The sequence below is a fragment of the Bos mutus genome, chromosome 9, assembly GCF_027580195.1.
Source record: "Bos mutus isolate GX-2022 chromosome 9, NWIPB_WYAK_1.1, whole genome shotgun sequence".
Lineage (NCBI taxonomy): Eukaryota > Metazoa > Chordata > Mammalia > Artiodactyla > Bovidae > Bos > Bos mutus.
In genome coordinates, this window is record NC_091625.1 from 103,106,539 (window position 1) to 103,119,379 (window position 12,841).

General features: G+C 47.5%; 1 protein-coding gene across 2 annotated transcripts in view; it reads right to left on the reverse strand.

Annotated features, from left to right (window-relative positions):
• Positions 1–1,824: 1,824 nt before the first annotated feature.
• WDR27 (WD repeat domain 27) overlaps positions 1,825–12,841 on the reverse strand; it is a 148,438-nt gene continuing 137,421 nt past the window's right edge. For both annotated transcript variants that reach the window (XM_070377073.1, XM_070377069.1), the window contains one exon: positions 1,825–2,071. In XM_070377073.1, coding sequence (XP_070233174.1) covers positions 2,021–2,071 — 51 coding nt within the window. In that variant the 3' untranslated portion in view covers positions 1,825–2,020. The remainder of the gene's footprint in view (positions 2,072–12,841) is intronic.

Sequence of the window (12,841 nt, forward strand, 5' to 3'; positions counted from 1 at the left end):
ATTGTCCTCATTAGTTCATTCACTCCTATAGTTCCTGACATTGTCACACTTCCTTCCGTGTGACATGGCCATTATGATCCCAGCAGTAGCTTTTCCAAATTTACTCTGTCCTACATTTTCCCTTGATAAATCTCCGTGTCAGTGTTTTTCTTTAAGATATTATTTAGCTATCATTGACATTAAATAATTTAAAGTGTATTTTTCTAAAAGTCACATTTGATATAACTGCAATCAGGACTTTTGGAAAATTTTATATAAAATGAAAGCAATATATAACAGAAACTAACATTTAGTATAAAAAGTCATACACAAAACTGTTAAAACAATAGAATCTGGCGCACTGTTGGTGGGAATGCAAAATGGTACAGATGCTTTGAGGGTCCTCAAAAAATTAAACAAGAATTACCACATGATCCAGCAACTCCACTTCCAGGTGTTTATCCAAAAGAATTGGAAGCAATGTCTTAAACAGCCACTTGGAAGCCGGCATTCACAGCAGGGTGGCTCACAGCAGCTGAAGTGTGGAAGCAACCCCCATGTCCATCGATGGATGGACAAACAAGAAGAATGTGGCCCATCCATGCAACGGAATAGTAGCATTCAGCCCTAAACGGACGAAAGTCCTGGCACCTGCTACAGCACGGTGGGCCTCGAGCTCATCATGCTCAGTAGAACAAGCCAGTTACAGAGAGACGAATGCTGCCTGTTCTACTTACACAAGGTGCCTGGAGGAGTCACGGCATGGTCGTGTGACAGGAATTGGACTGGTGGGTGGCAGAGCTGGGGGACGGCAGGAGTCAGAATTTAATGGAGACAGGAGGTCAGTTTTGCAAGAGGAGAAGCTCGAGTGGGTGCTGGCGGCAGTTCACACGGCAAACCGTACACTTGAAGATGAAGACAGCGACTCCTGCTCAATGGGTGTCTTATCAGAATTAAGGGTAATATAAAAAGTTAAAAATGAAAATGATGTAGCTGAAATTAAGAATATTAAATAAGATTCCATGAGCTCGCTTGCCCATAGACTGCTTCACTTACTTATTTTAAGTTAGTTTTAAGGTAATTTTAACAAAGAAGAACAATATAGTTACTATAAATGGATTAAAGTATCTGAATAAGTCTGAATGTTTGAAAAATTAAAATTACTTATTCTAAAATTTTGCTCCTTGGAAACTGCAAGAAGAAACGTGTGTATTTCTGGTCAATGAAACTGCAGTAGGGAGCCCAGGAAATCAGCCCCGGGTGTTTCTGAGGAGCAGGGGGAGTCAATCTCCGGGGAGCAGTGGGGGTGGGGGTGGGTGGGGGGCTTGCAGGTTCCTGGTGGAATGGGGAACACTAGAGTTTCCTGGGGCATTTCCCCATGGACGGTCTCCAGTGTTGTTGGGTCCTTGTATCTGGAAGAGTTCTAGAAGCATCCTGACTCTTCTGGGGCTCAAGAAAGGCTTGGTTCTGGGGTCTCTGGAGGCAGGTGCATCTCTGAGGAATCGTGTGACGGTGACTGGACGCTGTCCCCTCTGGACAGTCCTCCGGTGGTGGGGGGAGCCCAGAAGCCAAGCTGTGTGTGAGGGTGGAGGCCCCAGCAGAGGCTGGCTCACCCAGCAAAGCTGGGGCGCATCCACCAGAAGGCCAGGGCTCAGGACCAGCAGGGTTGTATTCCCACCGACCCAGGGAAGTCTCCCTCTCCCCCTCCGCATCTGACTCTCAGTCCCTTTGTCCCTGTCTCTCTCTCACCCTCCTCTCTCTGCAAAGACTAAATTATGAAAGAAATAAGAGATTATTTTTTATAATCTTTTATTAAAATAGAAGAACATTCTATTTTAACTTGACCAAATTCTGTGCAGAAGTGCTGGACACCATTTCCATTTTTCCAGGGCAGGGAATCCCCAGCAAGGAGTGGGCAGGCCGCGACTGTGAGGGTGGCTCAGACGAGCGGGTGGTGTAGACACCACTGGCATCTCTCAGGACGAGGACCCAGACTCAGGCCATGTTCTGGCCCAGGCGGTGCCCAGCCCGTGGGTCAGCATCACTCGGCCTGAAACAGCTGAAGCTTGCCATCCAAGGTGGCTGTGATGAGCTGTGATGGAAATAAAACATGTGTGGCTCCCATCCCCTTTTATTACATGAGAAATCTGTGATTTCTCCTGAGAATCAGCTGATTCTCAGGAGAATCAGCTCATGGGGGACGTTTTCCTTACTGACGTTTTATAGACCACAGAGCAAAAGCGTCTATGTGTACAGCACGCTCTGTGCTTACGCTTGATTAACCCAAACTGCATTCCGGGGCCATTCTAACATTTGTGAGAGCTGTGGTCAGTCAGTCTGTCTACACTACCCAGAGGGGACAGGGCGTCCGGCTCAATGTCCCATGGCCCCAACCAACCACAGAGCTCAGGGACCAGAGGCATCTAGTGGGGGGCCTGAGGTCACTGGGACGAGGCGGCCCGTGGAGGGGACCAGGACACCATGGGCCTGTGCCCCAGCCCTCACCCACTCCTGCCTGGCAGGGGCGGGAGGCGGGGTCAGGACCCAGAACCGGGTGCCTGGCTGCCCCCCGGAACTCTGCTCCTCCCTGGGGCTGTGTTTCCAGGGGTAAATTCAGCAGAGGCCAGCCAGCCTTCAGCCCCATGCCTGTGGGCTCCAGCTGCCCATAGCCTGGGGTGGGGGTGGGGGGTAACAACACAGCCGGAGGCTCAAGTCCAAGGTCAGGGTGCTGCTCCAGCTCTGCTGAGGCCACTTCCCGTCTGGCCGCCGGGGCGCTCAGCATGTGCTCACTGCCCTTCCGCCCCTCGTGTGCCTGGGGGCTCCCTTCCTCCTACGAGGCCACCCCACGGGGGCGGACCCCACCCCGGGGCTCTTTCCAAATTCAGCCACAGCAGGGGCAGGACTTCACCACATGAACTTGGCGGGGCAGGGGCAGGGGAAGAGCAGGGCACAGGGGTGCCCCCCCCATGCCTGCTTTCCGCTTTCCTTCTCCATCTCCCGACTCTGCGTCCACCCAGCCTGAGCTCATACGGAAACGACTGCTGTGCTCTGACCGTACCCCAGCCCGTGCCCACATGGTCAGAACTGAGAGGAACTTGGACCAGACCATGCGGGGCCCTGAGCTTCACCAAGAGCACCACCGGGCGCTGGAGCCCCCGTCTCACCGGGACAGCAGTGTGCCCTTTACCAGGCGATTCCAGCAACAGGTGAATGTGGGGGCCAAGCACACGAGCCGGGGTCCCTGCGGAGCCTGAGCAGGGTCCCTGCCAGGAACCACTGCCAGCTGAGAACCTATCCCTGCTCCACGTGGTGCCGTGAGTCCAGGCCATGAGGCTGCGCCGAGCTCACGGCCCCCTCCTGAACTCACGGCCCCCCTCCAGAGCTCATGGCCCCCTCCCAAGGTCACGGCCCCCCTCCAGAGCTCACGGCCCCCTCCCAAGGTCACGGCCCCCCTCCCGAGGCCCTGGCTGGCTTCCATGTTCTCATCACATCAGCACAGGCTCATCTCAGACTCCAGCTGTCTCTTTCCCCCAAAGAAAGTGGATTTTGTGATTTTAAGCAATACAGTGTGGGTGGGGTGGGGGCCTTCCCTGGTGGTCCGGGGGCTAAGCCTGCACTCTCAATAGGAGGCCCTGGGTTCGGTCCCTGTTCAGGGAACTGGATCCCACATGCTGCAACCAAAGATCTCCAGAGTTACAACCAAGACCAGCACAGCCTAAATACACAGATCTTCCAAAATGACACGGGGTGGGACTGCTTTCATCAACCTGACTAGAGAAGAAACAAGTGAAGTGGTCTCCGTGGAAAGGCTGGGTGCTGGCAGCCAGCACAGGAGTCCCCACCCATGACAAGGTCCTGTGGGAGAGTTCTGGTGGGCAAGGCGAGCCAGAACTCGAGGGGTGCCCCTCTGGGTCTGCCTGAGCATCTACCCCTAAACCGGAGTCTGTCTGTTTTACTGCTTCATGACTTTCACCAACTCCTCTGACAGTCACGGGGGGCTATCCCCAACCACCTTTTCTCTGAAGGAAATCAACTTAGAGCTCTAGCTAATTAGCCTCCTAGGCATAATAGGAGTGTTCCAATCCAAACCCCTCAGATGGCTCTCTAACTTGCCTGACAGGTTTACCCGGACTCCTACAGCTACACATATGATTGTTTACAGTCTCCCAACTGCGAGAGGCATGGGAAGCTTAAGATATTCAAATAGTATAGAGCCTCTCGGAGAGTTAGAAATTGTCAGAATAGAACTAGTAGAAGATTTCACTGTTGAGCCAATGCTTGCTGCCAAGTTTCCACATCCCCTGGTTGTATCCTTGGAAGTGTATTAATTAATATAGTTGGTATGTAGAAAAAATAAGTAGTGGCCTTGGTGTTAACAACTTTAGACCCTTAAGGTAATAAATTCTTTCCTTTGTTGTATAAACCCACTGCACCTTTGCCCTATAGGAATGCAACTTTATCTAACACCTTCGGAGGATGGCGCCAAACTTTAAAATAATTACTCTTAGAGAAAATAAGTCTTATGGTTGACAAACCTTTGTCAGAGTCATAAAACGTTAACAGGCCTTCTGGCCAGAAGATGATGTATATCACCTAAACCATACATATATGATAAGTTTGCAGAAAAGAAAGCCTGATTTTGATAAGGAACAAAGACTGCTGACTTTGCATGATTTCACACCCCCTGTTATCCTCTATGTGCAACTTAGGGTATATAAGCCCCTGTTGAAAACAAAGCTACGGGCCTCGTTCACCGAAGCTTGGTCTCCCCATGTCTTTCTTTCTCTCACCTTCTGGCTGAATTCCCATCTGGAGCCTGGAGGCTCGCCAAGCCTACTAATTTTGCCTGGGCTTCTAAGCCCAGGCCTACTAATTTTGCCTGCCTCCTCCTGACCGGGGAGGCCTTAGTGTCTCCTCTCCTTCAGGAGAGCAGGAGGACGCCTGCAGCCTACGTGGGTGGCGCAAACTCCTTGTCTTGGAGTTCTATTGGTTTTCCACGTAAACCAAGTTATGCAGCCTCTTTTCTCCACTGAATTTTCTCACTGAGCTATCCCTATCTAACCACTCTTTATATCTCTAATTAACACTTAAGCTATTGTCTCCTGATTGCCGACGCCGTCTCCCCCTGGATCCACTGGGGCTGGGCCCCGGCAGCTGGGGAAGCCCTATCGGTCCATGGCTTGAATATTTTGTCAGTGGAAGCAGATTTCCATGACAGGGGCCAGAGAAACCTGAACAGGTGGGCGCTTCTGAACCTGCTGGGTGGGTGTTCCCTTTGCCAAGTGTCTTGACAGAGTTCTAACGCTAGCAACCTCTGCCTCCTGCAGCCGACGGTCACTCCCCCATGCATCGTGGGTAGGCCTCAGCTCAGGCGTTTCCAGGTGCCCTGCAGTGGCCTTGAATCTGCACTGAAATTCTGTATTTAATACATTGCTGTGTCTAAGGCCACCTGGGTTTCACAATGTAACTTCAAATCCAAGGAAGGTGTACTTGTCCTGCTGTGACACCCATCTGTCTGTCAAGTGACATAAAATCTGGATCAGCCCTAGAGCCTTCTCTGCGTTCACACCCTGCAGAACCGCTGTGCTGGGCCAGTCCCGACCATGCCCCCAGCACCCAGGCCACGGGGCCTCGGCCCCAGCCTCACCCTCCTTCCCGTCCTTCTTCCTGAGTCAGCATGTTGCGTCCTTCAGTATTACGGTCAAGAGTTTGAACAACTCCACCAGCCGTCTCAAGGTCAAGTTGACTTTGATCTTGGCTGCAGTGTTCCTTGTGTTTACAGCCGTATTAACAATGTCCAGTGTGGTGGGGCAGACGGGCCTTCAGAGTTCCCACAGTCACCTGGGGTGCCGAAATTACACAAAAACCCTGACACCCGGCCCTGGAACCAGAGGTGCTTTGGAGATGGTGCTGTGACCCAGCCCCAGGGGTCCCGAGCGACTGGAGCCGAGAATCAAACGGAGGCCCACCAGCAGGGTCTTGACCCCCTCCTGACAAATGCCCCATCTTAGCCAGCTCAGGACTTAAAGCACTGAACACTGAACAGTGTATGAACTACCAAAATTGAATTCTCATGGTCTGGAGGCTGGCAGACCAAGGCCTGGTGACTGTAGTAACCTGAACTGATGCTGACGGTCAGATCTGGGCCTGAGGATGTGAACTGTTCTAGAGGGACAACTTAGCTCTTACTTCAAATAAAAATCTAAAAGAAAAACTTCACATTGGGGCAGAATTACTCTCATTCACAAGTCCCAAAATAAATTCATATTCATGAGCATGTGTCAAGTTTATTTTAAAATTTCTCTTGAATTGGATTATATCAGAGACAATGGGATACCACACATATCTGGGATGAAAACAAAACAAAACAAAACTCAGCCTGCAAAACATAGCTACAAATCTCATACCAACAACAACTTAGAACATTAACAATCCTTTCTTAGAACTGATCTTGAAACCATATAAACAATTTTCAGATAGCAGTACCACTGCTATTTCCAGACTCTTGAACCATTAAGAAAAGGGATAAGCAACAAAATCCAGTGGATAAATGTATGAGATCATAATCACCTGAATGTTGTTCAAATTTGGCAGGAATTAACCTCTGAGTGTCTTTTTCCAGTAGCCATGGTGAGAGATGGACCATAAAGAAGGCTGAGCACTGAAAAATTGATGCTTTCAAACTGTGGTGCTGGAGAGGACTCTTGAGAGTCCCTTGGACTGCAATATCAAACAAGTCCATCCTAAAGGAAATCAACCCTGAATATTCATTGGAAGGACTGATGCTGAAGTTGAAACTCCAATACTTTGGCCACCTGATGAGAAGAACTGACTCATCTGAGAAGACCCCGATGCTGGGAAAGAATGAAGGCAGGAGGAGAAGGGGAGGACAGAGGATGAGACGGTTGGATCGCATCACCAACTCAATGGACGTGAGTTTGAGCAAACTCTGGGAGATAGTGAAGGACAGGGAGGCATGGCCTGCTGCAGCCCATGGGGTTGCAGAGAGCTGGACACGACTGAGGACTGAACACCTCTGAATGTCAGGTCCTCCTTGCATGTGGAACATATGCTGAGCTGGACATGACTGAGGACTGCCCTGAATGTCACCTGCACTGGTCTGAGCTGGATGCAAGGACTGCCTGAATGTCAGGTCCTCCTTGCATGTGGAAAAATGCTGAGGTGGCATGACTGAGGTGGGTGTCAGGGCCTGCATGTGGAACATAGCAGAGCTGCAGGAGGACTGGTCCTTCTGGACTGAGCTCCAGAGGAAGAGGTGGCAGGGTGGGTGCAGGGCCTCATGGAAAGCAGAGCTGCAGGAGGACAGCGCCTGACTGAGCTCCAGAGGATGCGTTTTAAAAGACATGCGAACATGAGATGAGTCCCTTTGAAGCCTGGTGGCAAAGTGCAACCCAGAATCAGGGAAAAGAAACACTCCTGATTCATCTGCAAGGACTGTAAAGTGGCCGTGAGAACACAGAGGGGGACACGAATGACTCTCTTGGTTGCCAGGGACAGAAGCCCAAATTGGACTAGCTTAACAGAAAGGCATTCTACTACATGTTACGGGATGTTTGATTTTGCCTGAAGCCGGGGTATTGATTCCTCCAGTGTGTGTTGCAAACCTGAGGGCAGTTAGTGTGAAGGCTGTAACAAGTCTGAGGTTTTCCCACAATGCATAAATATATATAGTCAAGCAGGCAAGAAAATAAGGGCAAAAATGAAAAAAAGACAGATAGTCAGGGTCGTAAGTTCATGAGGCACACTCTGTCAGCCTCAGGAAATTGCTGATTTCTGTTTTTAAAAGGTGAGGGACTTGGGCTTTAACAGTCATGTGGACGCAGAAGGCAAGGGCTTGGGGTCTCGGGAAGGGAGCTGGGACTGAGGACACTGTGTTTAAAGCTGAGTGAAATGTGGACCAGAAAGACCACCCGTATGCCCATGAAGACAAGCCTATCTCAGCTTGAGGTAAGGAAATCACCTCACAAATCCATAACCACAGGACTGCTCTTGCAGTTTTAGCTTATGCTACCTGACACAGGATGTCCAAGCGAAGATGCTTACAAAAAAAAAAAAATGTGGTCTTGGCTGGAAGACCCAGAGCACTCCTCAGGGCAAACCAAGACCCTCTTGAACCATTCCTTTAACTAAAGTCATGCAAGACCCTCAAGGATAAACTCTGATCGTGGTCATCTTTGAAGATTTCCTGTCAAGTAGAATTGGTGGACACAATAACCATCAGAAATGGAATACAAAAACTTTAGACAATAGAGTCATATCATACACAGTCTTTAAGTCAATATGCTTAAAGTGACTGGAAACCTAGTAAGGGTATAAGGCACTGCAGTAAAGACTGTAAGGACTGAGAAGAACCAGAGTGAAAACGTCTTTCCCAAGCACAGGTCACAACGCCCTTCTCCTATAATTTACTGTACTTACTTACAGTTTGCCCTTTCAAATTTAAATAGTTAAGTCATTAGATGTATGCATGTTTAAATAGAAAGAGCTTAATTTTTCTCAAAATAGCCAGTTTTTCCTTAAACATTGTACCAAATAATCTATCTTTTCCCCACAGTTCTGTGGAGTCATATTTAATATAAGTTCCCAAATATCTGTGAAATTTCTTATATATTCCTCTGGCTGTATTTCAGTTATTGAGCCAATAACACATTGTTTTCATTTTTATGGTTTTGAAGTATTTCTCATTATCTAATAGGGAAAATATGAAGCTGACTTAGCCTTTTTTTCCCCAATATATGTGTTTTGGAATAAGCTCATTGAGTAGTACTGGAATTTTGATCGAGACTGCAATAAATTGATAAATTAGTGAAGAATTGGCAACCTTATAATCTTAGGCTGTAACTTAAATTATGGAAGGATATAAAATGCTATTTAGATCTTCTATGCAGTTTGTTAGCATTTCTAAATTTTTTCCATGATCATTTTTTTTTCTGATTAAGCTCATAGATATTTTCAAGTGTTATCTGCTATAAAAAGGAAATCTTATTTATAAGTTTTGTTAGTTATTATTGGTGTATTGACCAATGTTACTAGTTATTACATTTAATAACCATGAAAACTCATATTAGTTCTAACAGCTTAATGATTCTACTGTATTAGTTTTTCCAGTTAAGTGAATGAAATAATCTGCAAATACAAGACTTCTGTCTTTCTTTCAAGCCCTTTCACTCTCATTTGCCTTTCCTTGTTTTATAAGCCACCATCTCCAATATTATGTTAAAAGTTGTTGGAGTAGTTGCTCTTGCCATGTGCTTCATCATCAAGAGAATGCTTGCAAAATCTGTCCCTTATGTTTAGTATTTCCTCTGAGTTTTGCCAAATAACCTATACCATTCTTAAATTGCTAGAGTTCCTTTTAATCTTAAACAGCAGTGGATATAAATGTTCTTTCTGCATCTACTGAGACAATACAAAATAATTTCTCTTATTCAAGTAGTGAATTAAGACCGTAGACCTTCTAATATGGAACCAATCTTGCATTTGGAGATAAATCTTAATCAAGATGTATTTTTAAGTTCAGAGTGGGATTCAGTGAGTCATGTTTTATTAAGGATTCACATAGATTTATTCATAACTGAAATGGGTCCATAATCACTTTTTCTTTTATATTCAGCTGGGGATAAAATAATAAATATCATACTTTCATTGTGAAACAAGTGGAATTCTTATACATTCATAGCTGCAGGAAATGCCAAATTGCACAGTCATGTGGAAAATGGTTTGGCAGTTTCTTATAAAGGGTCACAATAAACTGTGGAAAATTCTGAAAGAGATGGGAATACCAGACCACCTGACCTGCCTCTTGAGAAACCTATATGCAGGTCAGGAAGCAACAGTTAGAACTGGACATGGAACAACAGACTGGTTCCAAATAGGAAAAGGAGGACGTCAAGGCTGTATATTGTCACCCTGCTTATTTAGGTTATATGCAGAGTACATCATGAGAAACGCTGGGCTAGAAAAAGCACAAGTTGGAATCAAGATTGCCGGGAGAAATATCAATAACCTCAGATATGCAGATGACACCACCCTTATGGCAGAAAGTGAAGAGGAACTCAAAAGCCTCTTGATGAAAGTGAAAGAGGAGAGTGAAAAAGTTGGCTTAAAGCTCAACATTCAGAAAAGTAAGATCATGGCATCTGGTCCCATCACTTCATGGGAAACAGATGGGGAAACAGTGGAAACAGTGTCAGACTTTATTTTTGGGGCTCCAAAATCAGTGCAGTTGGTGATTACAGCCATGAAATTAAAAGACGCTTACTCCTTGGAAGAAAAGTTATGACCAACCTAGATAGCATATTCAAATGCAGAATCATTACTTTGCCAACAAAGATCCGTCTAGTCAGGGCTATGGTTTTTCCTGTGGTCATGTATGGATATGAGAGTTGGACTGTGAAGAAAGCTGAGTGCCAAAGAATTGATGCTTTTGAACTGTGGTGTTGGAGAAGACTCTTGAGAGTCCCTTGGACTGCAAGGAGATCCAACTAGTCCATTCTAAAGATCAGCCCTGGGTGTTCTTTGGAAGGAATGATGCTAAAGCTGCAACTCCAGTACTTTGGCCGCCTCATGCGAAGAGTTGACTCACTGGAAAAGACTGATGCTGGCAGGGATTGGGGGCAGGAGGAAAAGGGGATGACAGAGGATGAGATGGCTGGATGGCATCACTGACTCGATAGGTGTGAGTTTGAGTGAACTCCGGGAGACGGTGATGGACAGGGAGGCCTGGCATGCTGCGGTTCATGGGGTCGCAAAGAATCGGACACGACTGAGCGACTGAACTGAACTGAAGAAAAATAAAAATATATGCTGGCCCAAAGAGCTGTTCATGAATGTTTCTGTAGCTATATTCATAATAGACTAAAACTCAGACAACCAGAATATCCACAACCGATGAATGCATATGCCAAGTGTAATAAGCATACAGTGGAGCCAACTACTGGCAGGTGTAACAATATGAAAAAGTCTCAAAAAGCATTAGGCTAAGTAGAAGAAGCCATACACTAAACACACATGGTACTATTCAACTGATTTGACTTCCTCAAGAGACACGTAGGGAAGTGTCTGCGTCTAGACGTAGTGTCTGTGTGTCTACACTGATTTCTGTGTCATCAGCGGCCAGGATGGGAAGGGGGCGCTGACTGCCAAGGGGCTCAGGAGACCTTGAGTGAGAGGAATGTCATTCAACACCGTGTGCTGGGATTTGGGGAGCGAGAGATCCTCTAGGTATTTTAATGCCTGAAACATTAAAAGAGACATATCACACCCTTATGTGCATACAGGGGAGCAAGCCTGCAAAATGGTAACTAACAACCAGCTGTGAAAAAAGCAGGGGTGTCATTCCAGCGGTAACTGAAGAGCACAGGAGAAACAGGCCAGGGCTCTAGTCTCCAAGGGCAGACGTGCGCTCACACTCGGCACACGTGTAACTGTGACTCTTTCTCACGGTGCAGCTGCTGAAGTGCTCAGTGTTTCTGCTCATTACTTTCCCCACGATCATGACCATCTCATAGCCTCCATGTGCCTCAATATCCCCCGAGGAGACAAGCTTTTCAATGGTTCCTTTTTGTCACTGTTCCCACAAACTCTGAGACTTGTTTCTTCATTCCCTGAGAACCGTCTTCCACGTTTGTGACAAGCAGGGCAAATCACGCTGCCCTGACTACATTTTATTGTGTAAACAGTTATGAAAATAGTTGCTTTTCCCTAGACTCACGTTTCTCTAGAAGCTTCACACTCTCCCTGTTCCCACACGAAGCACACGGCCCGTGGAGGTAGAAGGCGGCAGAGTCTGGGTCTGGGTGCAAGCTGAGTCTGGCAGTGGGGCATGACCCTGGCGCTGTGCCCTCCTAGTGAGGCCGCACAAGCTCGCCTGCCTCGGCATTCCTGTGCAGGCAACAGGGTCATGCGTGATAAGTCACTCAGCTGAGTCCAGCCCTGTGCAACCCTATGGACTGTAGCCTACTAGGCTCCTCTGTCCATGGGATGCTCCAGGTAGGAATTCTGGAGCAGACTGCCGTGCCCTGCTCCAGGGGATCATCCCGACCCAGGGATCAAACCCACATCTCTTAGGTCTCCTGCATTGGCAGGCGGGTTCTCTACCATGAGTGCCACCTGGGAAGCCCAACAGGGACAAGGTTATAGAATCCTGTCCATCCTGACTGTTCTATCCATCACTGGGGATGAGAACAGCTTCCACGTTGGAGATGCTGAGAACTAGGTATGGCAAATTCTCTTGCTTTAGAATGTAAGTATCACCTCCTCTGGGACAACCAGGACTGTCTCCTACACTTTGGTTCGAATGTGAGAGCTGCTGTGTATATACTGAGCTCCATGTGCAAACTGAAGGGAAGCATTTCAGAGAGAGGGGCACCAGCCTGCAAGCAGCAGGCGAGGCCTGGTCGGACGTTCATACTCAGTCCTCTGCTGACCCGTCAGAAGTCGGATGGGCCCTTCTGGCCTTCAGCTGCTGTGAGAGCTCTGATTACAGGGCCGACTTGCTTGCTGGGGGGCTGAACCCTGTGAGTGAGGTCCTCGGTTGAACCTGGTTGACCTCGGTTGACTGGAACTAGGAGAAAGTGATTAACGAGAATAACCAAACACAAGGCATAACCATCATGCCAATAAAATCCACGTTTCCAGCATTCTTTTTCCTGCATGGACCCAGCCTAAGACACCACCTCTTCGTGGTCTGCCTGTGTGGCTATCTGCAAACCATCCTTTCACTGGATGTCTTTCCCAAACATAAATAAATCCCCAAACTCAGAGCATCCTTGCAAAAAGAGAAAAAAGAAAAATCATCGCATTTATTCTGAGCAACGAACATGAGTAAATCTCCCCTTCA